Below are 19,692 nucleotides of genomic sequence, written 5' to 3' on the forward strand. Positions count from 1 at the left end.
ACCTCGGGCATTGGTTTGGGCATCCATTCCAAGCTAAACGGTTCATTAGCAGCATCCATTTGGTCAACACCATCCAAAAAGATAACAAACTTGGATGTGCAGTGTTTACCAGCTTCTTCTAACAAGTCTTTAAATTTCAAAACCAGGTTCCTAGAAGAAATGAATGTTTAAATAGATCATTGCAAAGTGGTTTTTCAAAACGTCATGTTTGAGCTATATATTAATTTATACAATGATGAAAAAAATAGTGAGTTTTAAATATCACAAGTGTATACAGAAAACTTTGAAAACACTTTAGCCCATAAGTATAAATATATCTCATTTTGTATACAATACTTAAACCCATATACTTTAACACAGATCTAAATAAGGTATCATACTAGTATAAATATACGGCAATGTATAGCACATCCAGTAATTAAAATATAAATAGTGTAAATAAAATAAAATAAAACATACTTAAAGTCCCCTGGTAAAGTGCACGCTAGCCCAAACCGAGTGTTTATCTGAATGGCCAGCCTCCTCAGGGTTGCAGTTAGACTGTTTGACCCAGGAGCTGAACCAGCAATGTTGACCAGGACTCCCATTGTGTTTGGGGATTGACCAGATCTGTCATTCACATACTGCATTATAGTGGCAGCCTGCAATACAGGTGTGAAAACAGGTTTAATTTCTAGACCAAATAAGTGTCTGGGGCTAAAGTGTCTGGGGCTAAAGTGTCTGGGGCTAAAGTGTCTGGGGCTAAAGTGTCTGGGGCTAAAGTGTCTGGGGCTAAAGTGTCTGGGGCTAAAGTGTCTGGGGCTAAAGAGTCTGGGGCTAAAGAGTCTGGGGCTAAAGAGTCTGGGGCTAAAGTGTCTGGGGCTAAAGTGTCTGGGGCTAAAGTGTCTGGGGCTAAAGTGTCTGGGGCTAAAGTGTCTGGGGCTAAAATGTCTGGGGCTTAAGTGTCTGGGGCTTAAGTGTCTGGGGCTTAAGTGTCTGGGGCTCAAGTGTCTGGGGCTCAAGTGTCTGGGGCTCAAGTGTCTGGGGCTCAAGTGTCTGGGGCTCAAGTGTCTGGGGCTCAAGTGTCTGGGGCTCAAGTGTCTGGGGCTCAAGTGTCTGGGGCTCAAGTGTCTGGGGCTTAAGTGTCTGGGGCTAAAGCGTCTGGGGCTAAAGCGTCTGGGGCTAAAGCGTCTTACCATAAGAGCAGTTTTTCCACTACCAGGTTTGCCAACTAAACCAAGAGAACCGAGTGTTGTGGACTTGATCTTGGATATTATCTGAGAAACCAGTGTTTTGCGACCAACAAAGTCTGAGCTAAGTTTTTCAATGAAGCTCCATTGTAAATTATGAATATGAACCTCTTCAGTCAAAACTTCAACCTAAAATTTTAGTAAAAAAAGTCATACTAAATGAAGCTGCAAGTCTCACTAAATTACATTTTCTACTAAAAGATTCTAGATACAGGTAAATTATTTTATGAAATTCAGAAATCTATTTTTAGAGTAATAGAAACTAAAAGAAAAAAGAATTCAATTTTTTTTTAAAATAGTAATCAAGTAAACTTACTTTGGGAAACATTTTACTAATTGCATTAATCAGATTGTTGAGAACTCTTGCTCCAAACATGTCTAGTCCAGCAACTATTGGTTTCCCATCAACACATCCACCCCAGTGGCAGGGATATCTATAAGTTTGTTTTAGTTATGTAAGTAAATTATACTGTAAAACTAATTACATCTATTTTTAAGTTCACCAAGTAAATTAAACTGAAAAATGTATACCTATTTATTAAAAGGCCTCCGTACTGTTGTTACAGTTATTGAATAAATTGAATAAATTGAAATTGAATAGCTTTAAAAAATTAATCAAACTAAAATTGTTTCAAATCAATGTTTAATGCAATTAAACTGAAACTTGGTGCAATTGTACACTATTTTTCCTTCCTCCCAATAAGAACAGTGTGTAAAGATTAAGAGTGAACTTTATTATGGGAGATACAGTAGAGTTACTTTACATGTTAAGGAAGAGAATTTTCCTTTAGCAGTCAGGTTGTTTATTTCCAAACTCTGGTGAGTTCTATCTAAACAATATAAATATTACTGGAGCAGGTATAGGTAGAATTTTATGAGACCTTTCAAAAACTGTTCAGCTTGTTACTTCCTCCATGGAGATAAAACACTGCTCTTATACTATCTATCATTTGTGTTTCAAATCATAGAAGATTCATAGTGCTCCTATAATAGTGATTCGTATTAAGGCTAAAGAATAGAAAAGAGGAAATTTACCCATCATACACCTCTAAACCACTGTTTCTGATCCGTTTCTTCAAAGCTGTGATTTTATTTTTGTGGACTTCAGACTCAGACTTGAATTCAGCCTCAAAACCAGCCGGTATGTCCCTGTACACAAGTCATTTGCTTTTTAAGTTGCAGAATTAATTAATTTTTTTTAATGTATGATTTAAGAATGAATTGGCCACTGAAGCATAAGAAGAAAGAATTAGTCTTGAAGCAGTGAAAAATTAACAGATAGAAACTAGCTGTCAGGCCAAAGCTGTATTTTCTAAATTAGCTTGTAAAAACATTTTATGCTTCGTTATTTTTTAAAAATTGATCTTAAACTTAATTTTATTTCTAGACAACTCAGGTTAAACCATCTTTTAGATCAAAGATTAATTTGGAAAGAGGTGAATTTGGAAAAAAAAATGTAATGCTTGTTGATATTAGCTATTTATGAATATCTGCACACTCTAAAAGTATTACATGAGTAAAAAATTTTTAACCAGCTTAAATCATGTCACAAATTCTACAGGCTTCAAAATCTTACTTTTCAAATGTATCATCCCTGAAGAAGAAGAAACTTGTGTGTCTTGCCTCTTTCACTTTTGAGATGGCTCCCAGATGCATCTCCAACTCTGTGACTGAAGCTCCTGGTGGGTAATGCCGCACCCAATCAAACTCTTGGGTGTCAGGAATTTGGTAGCTGCTAGGGGTCCACCCATACCTCTCTCCAAGCAATCCAACAAAGAAATGACAGCGTGACACCTCTTGCAGACAAATTTCTAAAGTCCTTGAAAGTTCCAAAAGTGATAAATTGACTTTTAGAACAAATTGATAACTTAATTTCTCAAGTTTTGAATTGTTTAAATTTGTCAAAAATAAGTGGGGGTTTTTTTTAGTATAAAAATTAAATTTTTAATGTCATTTTAAATTTGTGCGCTTACTGCATGCTTTGAACTTATAAAATATACATGATAATCATTTCAATAAGGGATTAGTTCTGGTACACAAGAAAGCATTTATCCAAAATAACATACCTGTTATCTTTAGTGTCTTCTTCTAAGAGACCCCATCTTAAATCAACTTCATGAACATTAATAAAGTGCTTCTCTGCTAGTGATCTCAGTTCAGGAAAGACAAATCTTGTCAACAAATCACGTTCCCCATGCATGTCACGGAAAGTGGATGATATAAAGACCCGAACAGTTCTCCAGCTGTTAGTATGTAAACAAAAGGTAAATTAAAAAATTAAGTTCTTTAAAACCTGTATTCTAAAATATGAGATCATTTTACCTTTTCCTCTCTGTCAGTGCATTAAATCCATACCCCAATCCATACCCAAATTGATCATTCACACCCCTCCCCCACCCAATTGATCAAAAGTCTGTACACATAAAGACATGTATTTTTAAAAAGATTACTAGGCTATTCATCTTGTAAGTTACTGTCAATGGGGTTAGAGCAAATCTTAAATAAAAAGTTAATTTCTTTGGAATGTTTTGAAAATGTAATTATTAAAAATTTTAACCATGGTACTGGGGATGTCAGTTGCAATGTACTCTCTGGGTGAAGGACTGGTGGCTTGGTTTTAACTGGTCCAGTTTGGGTCTTAGCTATGGGTCGTAACTGAAATGCTAAGTCTATATTGTCCACATGGTTTACTTGTCCTGCAGCTCCTCTCTCAGCAATAAATCTGAAGAATAATAATTTTATAAAATTGTATTTAGTCTATACATAAGTTCATGTATATACACACGTAGTAGTTGTAAAAAGTTCTTCACCTACAGTTAGCTTACAAACAGATGTATAATTTTCTACAGGGTATTGCCAAACTGCAGTTTGTTTTCAAAATAAGATATTATGTCAAAGCAAATACTAGCTTTTTTTACGTAGTTTTAACCTTCAGTACAATAAGTGAAAGAGCTAACTGTAGAAGAAAAAAAAAATTTTAATTTTGTACCTTAAAATTGAATCACTATATCCACTGATGTAAACATCATTTACATGAACTTGAAATCCTGGATCTATGAATCTGAAAACAATTTTTTATCACATTTAAGTGAAATTTGTAACATTTAGCCAAAAACAAATTTGGCAATAAAGTTAATAATTTGTTAATAAATCTGATCAGCTGTAAAAATTTTAAATAATTCCTCTTGAGTTGAAATTCAATTTTGAAATCTTGAACAAAAAAGTCCCTGTATTCAACTTAACATAAAAATTTAAAAAAAAGAACTTTTTACCCAACACTATGGCTTGCGAAAGTCACTGATACATATAGTACATTAGGATTTACAATAAGCCTGTAGTGGTTGAGGAAGTTCCTCATGAATATAGCTCTAGAAGAATCTGTTCCTGGGTCAAAGTCTTCTCCAAAAATTAAAATGTTGTCTACCTGTTGGGATATTTTTAAATGATTTTTGGAAATTTTAGAGAATTGTTTTTTAATTATGACCTTAGGTAATTTTTTAGAATTGTATTGATTATTTATAATTGTAGAGATTTTTTTTTTACTTATGATCGTAAGTCATTTTAGTGAAATATATTTTATAATCATCTTTAGCAGTTTTAGGGTCATTTTAAAATAAAGGTACATTATGAATAAAAAAGATAATTCACTAACTTGAACTCTGTCTCTTAATTTTTCCAGTAGAACATCTGAAGGCATTGAAGAACTATACCATCTATTCTGTCAACACAAAACGATTAAGTGAATTACAGAGGAAAAGCAAATGTATCTAAAAAAAAAATGGGAAGTTTAAAAAGATTTCGACTCCTAGAAATAAAAAAAAGCAGCAGTTAACTCACCCCACTTTTCAGTTTGGTTTCAAAAACATTTTTCATGTTGTCTAAAATGGTGCCTTGCTGAAGTTCAACAGTGGTATAGCTAGAACTGGAGAATGCAATCATTTCACATTCTTCACAGCAATATTTGCACATTAGCCCCATCAGTACAGAGATCTCCCCTACCTGAAACATTGAATAATAACATTTTCTTCTATATTACATAATTCCATCCTTCATTTAAATATTACATCTCTATATATAACTAGCTGCATACATGTATTAACTTGGGAAAAGAACAAAACTAAACACAACCACAACCCAACCACAACCCAACCACAACCCAACCACAACCCAACCACAACCCAACCACAACCCAACACAACACAACCACAGAACAACACAAAACCACAACACACACAACACAACCACAACACAACCACAACACACACAACCACAACACAACCACACCACAACCCATCACAACCACAACGACAACACATCACAACCACAACACATCACAACCACAACACATCACAACCACAACAACAAGACAACGACAACACAACGACAACACAACGACAACACAACGACAACACAACGACAACACAACGACAACACAACCCAAACACAACCCAAACACAACCCAAACACAACAACAACACAACCACAACACAACCACAACACAACCACAACACAACCACAACACAACCACAACACAACCACAACACAACCACAACACAACCACAACACAACCACAACACAACCACAACACAACCACAAAAGAAAACAAACCCAAAAGAAAACACAAATCCCAAACAAAATACAAACAAAAGAAAACAAACACAAAAGCAAACACAAAAAGCAAACACAAACACAATATAAACAAACACAATGCAAACACAAATGAAAACACAAATGCAACACATTAACACAAAAGGAAAATCAAATGCAAATAAAAACACAAATGAAAACAAACACAAAACTCATAACAAACACAATTTGCAAAAATAAACGCATGGTGCTCACAGTCATGGCACCAATCAGCGGATGCGCCTGATTCAGTGAACTATAAAACCCCCAGCTTTTCCGCAAACCAAAAGATAGAATAACAATTAGTAAACAGTATGTTCAGTGTATAAAATTAATAAAAGGCAGTATTTAAAATATTCATGTTTTACCTACCATATTGCACTTTATCAATCCATATATTTTTTTTTCAGTTAATTTAAATTTAAAAAATTTACAATAGAGTTTCATGACTAAAATCATTGCACACCTAATGAATGTGATGACTTGTCTAAAATAGTGCGGAATAGTTGATTAAAAATTATAATTTGTAAACAGGACGTTTAGTGAATAAAAAAAAATAAAAGATAGCCTTTTATCAATCCATGCTAATTATAATATTCCAACAAAAATGTCCTCTTACAATTATGTTCTCTGCAGATTTGCATTCACATTTTGCTTATATTATTCCAACAATAATTCCCTCTTGGAGATTTTGCATTTACATTTTTGTATTAGAGCGAGTTGAATTTATTTTTGAATTACCTCCCTTGGCAAAATTACAAAAACTGTTTCATTAATTCAACCCTACTATTATTAAAATGTATCCACTTTTTCTAAGAATCAAAACGAAAATGATATTTGACATTGATCCGTTTAATGTTTTAGCAATGTCCGTGTATTTAATATTTTCTTTTCTTTAAGCGAAAAAGTAAAATAGAGTTGTAGGGAGAATTTCTCCAAACATAAGACAAAAAAATGGTAACATTAAAAAAGGAAAGAGTATTTACACTTTTTCAACACATGCAGTCAGTAGAATACACTGAGAAAGGAAGAAGATAATATCACGAGGAAAGCTATGGACTGGAATTCCCACAAGGAAGGAGGAACGCGAGTCAGCGCAAGAAATCACGGGGAAGATCGGTAGAAGAGGCAAAGGTCGTGGGGTCTGCTTGGGTTCAGATAAGGAGAGCCACCCGAAACAGAGTCTGGTGGAGAGATGTGATTGCAGCCCTTTGCTCCCCAGGGTCCAAAATAGAATAAGTCAAGTAAGTCTGTGTCAATAGAATGCTTTGAATCCACTAGCCTGAAACAATTATCAAAGAACAAATATGGCATCAAACAACCTACTGAAAATGGTCATGGATTTCCCATAGATTAAGCATAACAAGACAAGCCTTCACCTGGAAAAATAGAGGCACGCCAAGAAAAATCTGTAAACATGACATTACCAGAAAGATGAGTTACAAATTGGACCAGCTGGGCAAGATAGCTCACAATTGAGTGACCTAGTGGGAAGGTTAAATATTTTAACAGTGATGTGAATTAGTGTATGATTTCAGTTAACTTGAATTATAAACTGACAAAATAAACTATATAAACTCAGTTTTTAATCAAATTAAATACTTTTGTGCATTAAAACTAATGGGACTGCATGGTAGAGGCATATTTGGTTCACTTGTTTGAGTTCTTAAGATACCTCTAATCCCCCTTAACCTTGATGGATACCAGCAATAGTCAGAGTAACTAATTTATCTTCAGATTTTAAAAGGCAGCTAACTTTTCAGGCATTTATTAGAAATACTGCAACAAATACAGGGAATCTTACTGATCTTGGTGCTCCTAAGCCCTTAGCAGTGGGACAGACATCACCTTCCTCAATTTCACACAGAAGTAAAGTTCGCCCCCTGATAGGCTGCACATTATGAACTGTTGCAATTTTTACTGCTTCATCTAAGGATTTGCGATAACGCTGAATCAGATTCTTATCATAAGGTACTTCGCTGAAAAGAATTTACAAAAAATGTAAAGCCACAAAGATCTTCATGTAAACAAATAAGAGTAGTAAACTATTTTAGAAATTTTATAACCATGATCCTGATTAAACGTATTTCATTTTGGCAATTGATGAAATAATCTAGTTTATCTAAACTCATTGTTCAACTTTAAAAAGTGATGCAGTGTCAGAGCAATATTCAGTTATCCATTCCCATCAATGATTTTTAAAATGCAGGAAAATGTTGGTATTATTATTCTAATTGGATAAATACTTATAAAAAAAATTTCCTAAGTAAGTACTTTTATTATAAATGTTTTAATAAAACATGCTTTTGTCAACTTTCCAAATTAAGACAATTACAATTTTATAAATTCACAATGACAATATCCTGTTAAAGAAATTTAATTCTTACGTTATCTTGGACTTTTTCTTCATTTGCTTCAGTATCCACCAAGGGAGCTTTTCTTGACTTGTTCCTGTTTTTTTTTTCACCAAACCACCTTCAAAATTACATCAAGTTAATTTGAAGTAACTAAGCAGCACCAAACTATATACAATGAATAATTAACCACTATTGTTACAAAATATATACCTCTAAATACACCTAGACCACTATTCTGTCCACCTCTTCCAGTTCCTGGGCTACCTCTTGGGCCACCTCTTCCACGTCTCGGGCCACCTCTTCCACGTCTCGGAATACCTCTCTGAACAACTTCCGGTACATCTCTTTCATGTTTCCTGTTCATTCTAGCTCTTCTTAACACTTCAGTAGTTGAGCTGTCTAAGTTAGCTGCATTTTCTGCTGACTCAATGATGGCATTCTCTAACAAAATAATGTAGAAATATAAAAAATATCACATTTCATGCTACACTTTATAAAAGCACACAATAAAAGCCAATATTTCTATACAGCAAATCCCCTGGTTTACAAAACCATTAAGATGGTACTTGGAAATCGGTAAGATGCAAATGTTTGTATATGGAATATTATTCTAGAGCACAAAATTGTTAATACTAAATTCTTAAGATCTGTGCTCAAGTCCATAGGATATCACCGAGTCCACCCAGCTCTGCAGGGTACCTTACTAGTTTGTGTAAAGTAAAAGCAGCTCGCCATAGATGTCAAAGAAACACTAGCTATTACAAAAGGGACTTCTTTCATACAAATATTTAGATATACAAATAAGTGATAAACACTTGTGTTATTTTAGAAAGTAAATAACTGAAATACTAACGATTTTCTTCAAAACTTTCTTCAAGGTCTGTCAGCACTTTATAGGCTGAGAAAAACCGGAATGGAAACTGCTTGCTATTGATGACAGATTTCTGCATTTTGAAAACAAACAGGTCAGGAAGAAATCTATTACAATAAATTTAAATTTTCAATATTCAACAATTTAAAATTATTCATAAGCAATAATAATGGTATTCAAAATCTTTAAAAAACCTTGATATATTAAAAATGACTTATTTCTAGTTATTAAAACAGTAAACAAAATCTTAAAAATGTTAAAATAAATTTCAGTTTTTCATCCTCAAAAAACTGTAAATGTGCGGTAAACTATAGAAATCAGATAAATCAAAATTTGCTACATCTGTTAGATATTTAAAACGAGCCAACCCGCAGCATATCATACGCCGCTATTTAGTTGTTTTATTTTCTACTTTTCAGTAATTCGTAATTTGTGAATTCGACAGTTCCAATGCTGCCACTGAAAATATTTGCTTTAAAACACTATCAGTAGGTCGTTAAGAACGATACTACCCCCACCCTCCTTTCCCCCAACCCCTATCCTGCACCCCCCCCCCCTTAAAAGCAGCTTCCTCTTAGTTACCTCCCCTAAGTTTAAAATCGTTTCAAATTAAATTATCTGCCCCTAATAGCCGTCACTAAACCCGGCTCTACAATTGTAATGTAAACATTTAGCGTGAACAACAGCTCACCAGACCATGTAGGGGTGGGGTGGTAGGGAGCGCGCTTACAGCTTGTTTTCTAGCGTCTCCCAGAAGTGAATTATATATATAAATGTGTCTAATTAACTATAAAAAAATAAATATCTACAAAGTTTTACACATCTACCTGGTCACATAGACGTTTGAGAACAATGTTGTGATGTTTGGGGGAGATGCCCGCTTTAATCATGTTCCTTAGGTTCCTCAGCATGGCCATGTATGGGAGCTTCTTATGGTCTGAAACAAAATGTACCTCATAAACTTGTGAACACTTGTTTGGTATAACTAATGAGGAAGTCTAAAAAAGAATCACTAATGTGATTGGTCCCTTAAAGAATCTGAGGATAGTCGAAACTATAAAAATGCAATGGTATTGTCATGTCACAAACCAGTGGCCTATACAAAGCAATAATGTAGTGCATTGTGCTAGGAGGCAGACAAAGGGGAAGGCAAAGATGCCACTGGATGGATGATAAATGTTGGACTGGGTTGCCTGTTTCAGAACTACTCAGAGCATCAGAAGACAGACGAATGGTTAAAGATTAAGAGAAACACATCTTTGGTGCCACAACAACACCAATAAGGGTTGAGGGATCATTATTTGATTGATTGATTGATTGATGGTATACAAGACAAATCCATGTATGTACTAGCAAAATAAATAGCAAGGTCAGCTACCTACCAATGAGATCCTCCCAAGTTTTAGCTTTGTTTCCTTTAAGAGAAACTTGTGTTTCCCAAGTCTCTGGAACAGGTAACTTCATTCTTTTGCCTGCTTTTTCTTCTTCCCAAGTTCCAGGTAGACGAGACTTGTAGAATTCTTCTATCGTCGATGGATACCTAAGACACCGGTGGAAAGGGAAATTATTAACAAGAATTCTAGTGTGGATGGATACCTAGGGGGATGCTGTTATTGATAATATAGGAAAAAAGATTCCAGTGGGAACATTTACTGAGAATGCTTGCTGAACACGCAATATTATTTTTAGCTAATCCACAACCCTTAAACTGACCATGACCCCCACTCCTAACATAACCCTGATAGATTAAAAAACAGCAGAAGTTTATTAACTGAAATATGCTTGCTAAATGTATGGTTATCTAGTGTATAAGCATAAGTGATCAGAACTGTTATCACTAGCAAATGACTTTTTTTTAAAAATTGTAACAAAGTCATCACAACTGTTATCTTGTACATTCACTAAAGTGATTGAAGATTTTGTCACTAGATGTACATGTTTTGGGTTGATATCCAGATTTTAAAAAAAACTCACTTTTTTCCAATAATGCTCATTACATGTTCAACAGGTTCTCGAATATGCAGCTTCCTAATCAGATGCTTGATTGTAAATTTTTGTTGTTTTTTTTTTAAGACTTGATCACCACAATCTTCAGGCGAACTGTCAAAATCATCATCACTAGGATGATTGTCATCCAGGTTTCTCATGCTAAAGGCGGATGTTTCAGGGGAGTTAGGAACTTCTTTTAACTTCTTATCTTTAGCTCTCTTCTTTTTAATTGAGCCTTCTTTATTGTACTTGCCTTAATATTTGTAAAAATGCATACAAGTCATAAATGTTGGAAGAAAAAATATTTTTACAATGCAATTTTTAAAATAAAAATAACTTTCATAAATTTCTTTCTCAAAGTTCATATCAATTTGGCAGTCATTGTTTACACCAATTTGGCAGTCATTGCTTACATCAATTTGGCAGTCATCATTACATCAATTTGGCAGTCATTGCTTACATCAATTTGGCAGTCATTGCTTACATCAATTTGGCAGTCATTGCTTACATCAATTTGGCCGTCATTGCTTACATCAATTTGGCCGTCATTGCTTACATCAATTTGGCCGTCATTGTTTACATCAATTTGGCCGTCATTGTTTACATCAATTTGGCCGTCATTGTTTACATCAATTTGGCAGTCATTGATTACATCAATTTGGCAGTCATTGTTTACATCAATTTGGCAGTCATTGTTTACATCAATTTGGCAGTCATTGTTTACATCAATTTGGCAGTCATTGTTTACATCAATTTGGCAGTCATTGTTTACATCAATTTGGCCATTAGTATTTAAATCAATTTAGTCGTCATTGGTTACATTAATTTCATCATATAGTTTTTGTATAGTAGTCAGTTATGGGCATGTTTACCACGCTATCGCATCATGTGCCAGGGTCAAGGTCAAAGGAGCAAATAAACTACATCTCTCCTATAAATCCATCTAGTTGTCAGTATTAGTTTACAAAAATTATTTTCTCATTCTTACCTAACTGATACTTTCATTCTTACCTAACTGATACTTGTCAAACTCTGGAAATTTAGCAATCATGGCTTTTCTCAGAGCAGCGGGTAGGGAACCTAGTTCCACATTTCTTTTATCTAAAGTCTGATATAAGAAAGACAAACATTTCATTAAATAATTCTGTTCACTAGCAGAACTTCAGATTATTTAGTTTACTGTAGAGAAATTTGTTAGATATACTTATACTTTAGTGTAATGCATGAATCTTTTACATTGTAAGTTATATAGCCAACTCATGAAAAATTTATAAAACTGGATTTTTTATTTAGTCAAAGACTTAAACATTTACAAACTTTAAAAATGTTTTCAGCTAGTAACAGAACCCACTGGTTTTTCAACTTTTAAATGGTATAATTAGAAAATGAATACAAAATGATTCACAATTATACTGCAATATTGTGAGCATTTTAATATTTTTAAAGATGTAGCAAAGCAGGATTGCAAAACATAGATTCTAAGAAACCAGGGCTGGGGGCAAATAGAATAGGATGCAAAATTAAGCATCAACAGTTAATATATAGGTATACAAATCATGTTGGCACGCCTGTCTTTGCTCCCACTGGGTAAAACATTTTTCCTTTTAAACAAAAGCTGATTGGACCAACGTAAATAATGTCACTGAACTGCCACTACCTGAAATAATTCTGCCACTTCTATCCAGTCAGAGGGGAGGGCAATAGAGGCATTGAAATATTTCTTGAGGTAGTATCGACATGCACTTATATTGGCAGCCAGTGCTAGCAAATAGTTGGAAGTTGTGCGAATGTTTAACTCCTTCCTAGAGTAGAGGGCTACCTGAACACACAAAAAAAAAATTGTATTATTTTTAATCAATAAAGTGAAACAAACCAGACCTAGTTAACTGTTTATTTAATCATATTTAAATAGTATTCAACTGCTAAATCGAAAGTTTTAAATTTCGTTCTTGGGCTAGACTATAAGACCTCTTTCTGATGGGTACCTGACTAAAGTAAGAAAAGGGGTATACAGAATGAGATGCCTAATAGAAATACTGCATGCAGACCACTTTTAATATTTGACAAATAAATTAGGTGGTATTATCAACTATTGATGACGTCATTTGTGTATTTTTTCGGCAATAGCTTTTTACTTCTATGTTTACTCTAGAATCAATGATGTCATTTTATGGTGTACCTTTCCGGATTTAGAACTGTACATAATTCATTTTATTTTTATAACTTCCTATACATTCCATGTGATGTCACCATCTTTAGCTATGCATCTTTTTAATTTCCTTGTGTTTTCTCTAGAGCGTTCCCAACAGGCAGAAAGAGAATAGCGTAACTATTATTGTAGTTCAAAATATCATTAAAATACCTTCAAAATAAATTCAGGGTCATAATCAACAATTTCAGAAACCCTTTTTTGTATTTCCAGTCTGGTGTCGTCAAACGTGTTTTTAAAGTTTGGTTGCCTGATGAGTGAGCCGCTGACACTATTGATAAGTTGGCGCTATTGAAAAATGTTTGAAAAAATTCAATGCAAATAAGAACCATTTAAAATAAAACAAACTTTCAATTTGTAATGGTTACCTTTAAAAAACTAATTTTGTGAACTAAAATTAAAATTATTGTGATGTTTTTATCATTAAAAAAAATTATGTTAAATAAAAATGTATAACTCTGATAAGTAGTTTAGATCACAAAAATGGAAAGGTAGAGATGTAAAAAATATATACAAATGATATTTATTTTTAAAATCACCTTAAATTCAATTATTTTATTTAATGGTGTCTTAACGCCCTGATTTAGCTTTACATCGTTTGAGGGTGGTATAAAGTTTGGCAAATATTCTACTTCCATAAATCTGTCATCTGTCTCACACTTAATGTAGTACTCAGGTGGGTCTATTGAGTACTGCTTTATTGCTTGACTTAGCAAAATTCCTGTATCACTTTCCACTATCTTCTTTTTTTCTGGTAAAGACTTTGAGGCCAGTTTTCTTTTAAGGTTTGGGGCCTTAGATGAGGAGCTTTCAACTTGAACATCCCTTTTCACTGTTGTTGCACCGGTTAAAAGGGATTTATAACTTAATTCTGTCTCAGTTTTCAATGTCAGCTTGCTTAATCCAGACTCCAACAAAGGAGGTCTTGTCAAAGTGGAATCTTTTAAACTTTGAGTAGGTTTCAGAGAGCTGAATGTAGACAGAGCTGAGAGTGATGTACTTGGCTTGGTACTTGTACTCAGAGATATATTTAAACTTGGCTTGGCACCAGCACTGCTACTTGTGGCTTGTGTGCTCAAAAGTTTATTGCTTAGACTTGAAAGAAGAGAAGAATCTGTTTTTAAATTTGCAGAAAGCAATGATGTAGACTTCAACCCAACGTTCAGTTTTGAAACTGATGAATGTGTATTTAACAAGCCTGTTTTAAAAGATATGCAAATTATTTTTCATTCATCTTTGGCTAAGTAATAATGCATTTTAATCAGAATTTAAGCTTATAAATATTTAACGAATATGTTTTAACTTTAAAGAAATTACCTTTGCTGACTTAAAAACTAACTTAAGATACCTCTGCATCACAAAAATAAATTGTACTAAAACCTAACAATGGTTATTTATAAAAGCAATCAAACTTTATAAAAATAAATGATAAAATTTATGAAGTGTATGTATAGTGATTATGCATATTAGTTTGGTGATTTAAAAACAGCTTGTCTAGTCACTTATTAAGACAGGTTAATGGATACCCATCAGGTATTTTATGAGGTTGTATATACTCAGGTACTACTTCGCTGTGCATGTTTTTCCAAAGATTTTTTTTTTCATTTTTTACAAACCTGAAGTCAGCGCCAATCCACTAGATAAACTGCTGTCTTTGGTAAAATTGTCAAGCAAAGAACTTTGTAAAAGATTCTTGCTTTTGTTATCCATGATTGATATGTGTTGAAATAGCCTCACACAGCAGGCAGCTTCAAATCAACAAAATATAATTGTATTAATATAAGGAACAATGAGTGTAAGATTTGTTTTTAACAGTAAATACATTGTTTGCATTTGTGTTCTCTAGATATGCTAAAATACATTTTAAAAAATCAGTGGACCCAGTCTCAGGAGAAAGACTGCTGAATCCAGGTAAGACCCAAAATGAAAATTGTAATTTCCTATAACTATAATAGAGGCTACTATGTATACCAACACTAACCTGTAATTTATAGCCTAAAGCCTTGTAGTGTCATCCATAAATGAATAGAATCTAAGGGGGAAGAAGAGTTCAAGGGGAAGGGAGTTACAAAATGTGACATAGTATATATTTTGAACTTGTTAAGAGAACAAGAAAAATGAGACATGCAAGTGTTACAATTGTGGTGATTGAAACAAAGGGTTGAACACTGATATATGGAGGGTGAATACTGTTACCAGTGTCTGCTTAGAGTGAAGAAAAGGAAAGGAGTGATACCCTTTCCGAACTGATTGTCAATAGAGCTGGTTTAATAGAGTTAACATAAGTATCAATTAGTGATACTGTGGTCAACTCTACACTGAGTCACAAAAAGGTCAGTCAGGTACCCATCAGAGCTTGATGGACTCAGGGGCATCCTACAGACTAGAACCAGGGATCTGAACCTGAGACTTAGGTTAGCACTCACGTGCTCTACCGTCTGACTCTACCACCCAGTCACACTGGCACATTCTATAAATAGGTTGTTAGTAGTATTGACATTGTGATATCAGGTTTAGTGTTAGGGTTAGAAATCAAGGTTAGTGCTCTGAAAGGATTTGGTTAGTAATACAGCTGACATTAGCTAGATATATTAGTATTTAGTTCACTATTAACAACGGAACAACCTTTTAAAGAAGATTCCATTATTATTATTCTTGTGGTATTATCTGGCACATACCTATCCACCTGTAAATATAAGAATAAAGGCCTGCACCTGGGAAGACTATGTTGGCTCAGAATCAGTGGACAAATTATTACCAAGCTACCCTTCACTGATGACATACCATGGCAAGCATTGAAAGTGAGTTAATAGAATTAGTAGACAGATAGGACAGAACATTGGCAGCATATGGCAGAGAAATCAGCCCTGAAAAGATGAAGGTCTCAACAAACAACCTGAATGGTATAATGGCAGATTAATAGTTAAATGGTCAAAGATTAGGAAATTCACACCTTGAAGAACCTTAGCGCCGTCTTATAAATTATATGATAAGGGAATTAAGAAGTACTCAGTAGTTGCCCAAACGAAAACACTTAGCAAGCTAAGAAGCATTTGATTTGAGTCAAACTTGTGTGGTCCATCTTCTTGTATGGTTGTGAGGCATAAACACTGGGTACAGCTCTCCAGAGATAGACACAGGTTCTAGAAATGTCTGTATAGACCTTTTAGGGATTTCATACACTGACCATATAACAAATGAGATAACTAAAGCATCAATAATGTGGCTGATCCTTTTGTGTGCATCATCTATGCAAAAAAGCTAACATGGTACAGACATGTGACACAATTCAAGGCCTATAAAAAAACAATGCAGGGCAATATGACAGAGGGAAGGGGAGGAGAAGACTTGTGAGGCAAAGAAAAAAAAAAGGCTGCAGGTTTTCAACTAATAGACTATCCATTTTATTACATAATTACTAAAACCAGTAGAAGACCAGGAAGGATGGCAAAGGTATAAAAGGGCAACAATGGTGCCCAAATGACCCTCCAGGATTATAGTCCATTCAAAATAGTAGCAACATACCCAGTCTGGGTTATGATAATTAACTAAAAACAGCTTAAATGCTGTTGTATTTTTTTAATTTCATCATTTATTTAGCAAACTGTCTTTAATAAACAAGTAAAACCTTTTTTAAATGTATCTCAACTAAGTATGTAGTATTAAGTATTAGTATAATAGTCTAGTATAATTATATAGATCTAGTATTTGGGCCTTTATTTTAAAATATGATGAGACTACTAATAATACTAATAATGTCTAATAATAATTATTCAATTATTATTAAATTATTAATTATTACAATATTAGCAACTACTAATAGAATGAATTAAACAAATAGATCTAGATCTATGAATAATAAATAATTTGTGAGGTGATGAATAGGGCATTTGCCTACCTGAGCTGTAGATCTAGTCAACTGAAGTGTTCTTGTTTATTGAGATGTACACACACCATTTACTGAATTTGCTGTTTAACAGTGGCTAGTCTATAAGATCTTGATCTAGATCTAGATTTCTACTTCAAGATTCGGTTACTAATCTAGATTCTATCAATGTGCAAGTCAATCAAGCTAGCTCGATAGGTCTAGTTAGTCTAGTAGTAGACTCTAGGTTAACCATCTGAGGAGGGACAATTTAAAATGAGCTGTTACTTGTTACTCAGACTCAAAGAGCAAGCACATTAAATTACTAGATCTATAACTAACTAATCTAGATTTCTAGATCTAATCTAGATCTAGAATGCTTTTACTATGGTGAATAAAAGCGTGAAACTGAATGAAATTCTGTACATCTAAGGCCAGATCACTATTCAGGACGAGGTTGGGTAAAAATAGTAACTGAATCACAACACAGTTAACCGGCTGTCTTCCTCCGTGCCTGTGCAATATTTCGTGCTATTGCTTGCTAGTCTAGTTATGCACTAATAGTACTAATATAGCCTACTTATTCTAGACTTAACTAGATATATTTGCAAGGTCCTAAATATAAAATTTGTTTTGTTTATTTAATAATTTATGGCTATGCGCACACTAGAAGAAGTATAGATCTAGAAATCTAGATCTTTTTTTTTTTACTTCTTAGTCTTTTAGTGACGTTTTTTAGGCTGCGTGTGTTGGTGTCTAGGCCTAAATCAGTCAGTGATCGTAAAAGTCAAGATCCATAGAAAGATCCATACTCTGAAATGAAATTATCTAGATCTAGATTTAGGTAGCGCTGTCTCTTTTCGTTTTATCTGTTACTATTGGTAAACAGAGGCGTATCTAGGGGGAGGGGTGTGAAAAGGCCGCTCATCCATAAGAGCATATTAGAACAGTGTCGACTTTTTCGTAAAATTAAAATTAATTAAAACAAGCATGAACAGTTAGTGATGAATAACCAAAAATAATGAATGGGAAATGATGCATCTATCTTGTGGTCGGCGTCCTGTAGGCCTATAATAAACAGTTATTGAAGGCGCCTTTATATATGTGGCCGGTTTCTGTACTAGTTGGTTAATGAGTTAATGAGGATGATTATAATATGGGAAAAAGGGGATAGAGGTAAAAATCGTTTTTAAATGCCAGACTTTTAGAGTAAGGACACTTAATTTCAACTATATAATCATTGTCTATCGGGCCATCAGGTGATGCTCCTAGAATTCCATTTTCATGTAGAAAAAGTCCACATTGTTTTACACTTTGACCAGTTTTTATTTCAAAAGTATTGGATGCCTGCATCTCATTATTAATGCCCCACATTATAGACTGCACACCTGCTAAACGTTTTTCATTTATAATTCTATCAACTAGGGATGAAGTTAACTTTTTTTGCATTCAGAACATATCCAAACTTGCTAGCGGTAAGCCTACCTTTCGTAAAATGTGCCAGAGATCATTTTTACTTTGACCTACTGTCAATTGGGATATTGTTTTAATTTGGTCAAGACTTACAATTGTTTGGCTCTTACAATATGAAACTTTGTCAGTAGTGTTTTTAAAATCATTTTCTTTTAGAATATTGTCAATTACATGTAGCTTCAAGTCTTCTTCTTTGTGCTCTGGTGATAAAGCCCAAAATGTAGGCGTATCATTTCCATGTTCTGCTATCTGTTCTTTAAACCATTCAATGTCCTCATTATTCATTACACGAGTACAGGGACAATAGTTTTCACTTTTTTGGAATACATCGTTTACAAAAGAACCTTGTGCTTCTAATGGTTTCTTAGCTGACCATAAGCAGGGCACATCTGTTCTGCTCATGTTATCTCTACAGTGCATATACAGTGCAGCTGTGTGAGAACATCTGTGATTTCCTCTTGGGCATTCGCAAGTAGCATTGGTTAGGCCTATTTCTTTATTTTCATTTAGATCTAAATTTGCCTGAAAAATATTTTTTTAAATTGTAAAATATCTGAAAAAAGGGTAAAAGTATTAATTTTATAATAATTTTTTAATAGATTGATACAATACGTCTTATACATGTAGATCTAGTTTATACATAGACGAGTCTAGATCTATTAATTTTTTTTCAAAGAATACTTGTAATACTTAGATCTACCGTTACTGTGTAAACTGTAAACTTTCTTTTTCATACTTGCACGAACTTTTCATAGTTAAAAAAAAGAACATCAGCCGATCTACAGTGGTTTTCACCTCTCTCTAGAGATTTAAAATCTTGTTTGAAAAAATTTGTCAAATTTGTAATGCTTAAAAAAAGACATTTTCATAGATTTTCGCCTTTCGAATTACCGGCGCTAGCAGACTATATTTAGTAAGGGAGGTCACTCTGTTAATTTTCGAGAGATAAATGTTCTTTAAATCTCAACTCTTTGGATATTTATAAATGAAATAATGTAACTAAAATTAAATGTCGATCTATTTCAATTAAGTTGATTTAATAAATTTTATCACAACTATTTAAAAATTGTTTA

At 33.8% G+C, this 19,692-nt stretch overlaps 2 protein-coding genes across 2 annotated transcripts in view; both read right to left on the bottom strand.

The window, feature by feature from the left end:
* The window catches only part of LOC131957973 (telomerase protein component 1), a 37,500-nt gene extending 19,888 nt beyond the window's left edge, over positions 1–17,612 (bottom strand). Inside the window, exons 1-26 of the mRNA XM_059322848.1 lie at positions 17,180–17,612; positions 15,263–15,313; positions 14,898–15,029; positions 13,821–14,479; positions 13,435–13,569; positions 12,730–12,891; positions 12,084–12,180; positions 11,058–11,325; positions 10,466–10,623; positions 9,911–10,020; positions 9,066–9,156; positions 8,423–8,653; positions 8,243–8,330; positions 7,660–7,834; positions 5,067–5,228; positions 4,882–4,947; positions 4,502–4,653; positions 4,219–4,290; positions 3,787–3,951; positions 3,296–3,472; positions 2,806–3,048; positions 2,265–2,378; positions 1,546–1,663; positions 1,176–1,358; positions 460–641; positions 3–150 (exon numbers count right to left, since the gene is read on the bottom strand). Coding sequence (XP_059178831.1) covers positions 3–150; positions 460–641; positions 1,176–1,358; positions 1,546–1,663; positions 2,265–2,378; positions 2,806–3,048; positions 3,296–3,472; positions 3,787–3,951; positions 4,219–4,290; positions 4,502–4,653; positions 4,882–4,947; positions 5,067–5,228; positions 7,660–7,834; positions 8,243–8,330; positions 8,423–8,653; positions 9,066–9,156; positions 9,911–10,020; positions 10,466–10,623; positions 11,058–11,325; positions 12,084–12,180; positions 12,730–12,891; positions 13,435–13,569; positions 13,821–14,479; positions 14,898–14,991 — 4,050 coding nt within the window. The 5' untranslated portion in view covers positions 14,992–15,029; positions 15,263–15,313; positions 17,180–17,612. The remainder of the gene's footprint in view (positions 1–2; positions 151–459; positions 642–1,175; positions 1,359–1,545; positions 1,664–2,264; positions 2,379–2,805; positions 3,049–3,295; positions 3,473–3,786; positions 3,952–4,218; positions 4,291–4,501; positions 4,654–4,881; positions 4,948–5,066; positions 5,229–7,659; positions 7,835–8,242; positions 8,331–8,422; positions 8,654–9,065; positions 9,157–9,910; positions 10,021–10,465; positions 10,624–11,057; positions 11,326–12,083; positions 12,181–12,729; positions 12,892–13,434; positions 13,570–13,820; positions 14,480–14,897; positions 15,030–15,262; positions 15,314–17,179) is intronic.
* On the bottom strand, positions 17,395–19,353 carry LOC131957993 (uncharacterized). The gene is made up of 4 exons (XM_059322870.1): positions 19,320–19,353; positions 18,632–19,131; positions 18,349–18,592; positions 17,395–17,402 (listed from the first exon to the last, which is right to left on the bottom strand). The coding sequence occupies exons 1-4, from the start codon at positions 19,351–19,353 to the stop codon at positions 17,395–17,397; spliced, it is 786 nt and encodes a 261-aa protein (XP_059178853.1).
* Positions 19,354–19,692: the final 339 nt, after the last annotated feature.

The sequence above is a fragment of the Physella acuta genome, unplaced genomic scaffold, assembly GCF_028476545.2.
Source record: "Physella acuta isolate Inbredline_101_S28 unplaced genomic scaffold, ASM2847654v3 ptg001283l, whole genome shotgun sequence".
In the NCBI taxonomy this organism is placed as follows: Eukaryota; Metazoa; Mollusca; class Gastropoda; family Physidae; genus Physella; species Physella acuta.

What these genes read in the sequence shown, in the direction of transcription:
- LOC131957993 (XM_059322870.1), bottom strand. Translation starts at nt 19,353, where the DNA reads ATGAAAAAGAAAGTTTACAGTTTACACAGTAACG. An exon ending in TTACAGTTTACACAGTAACG is followed by an intron (nt 19,132 to 19,319) that starts GTAGATCTAAGT and finishes AGGCAAATTTAG; the next exon opens with ATCTAAATGAAAATAAAGAA. An exon ending in TCTGGCACATTTTACGAAAG is followed by an intron (nt 18,593 to 18,631) that starts GTAGGCTTACCG and finishes ATGTTCTGAATG; the next exon opens with CAAAAAAAGTTAACTTCATC.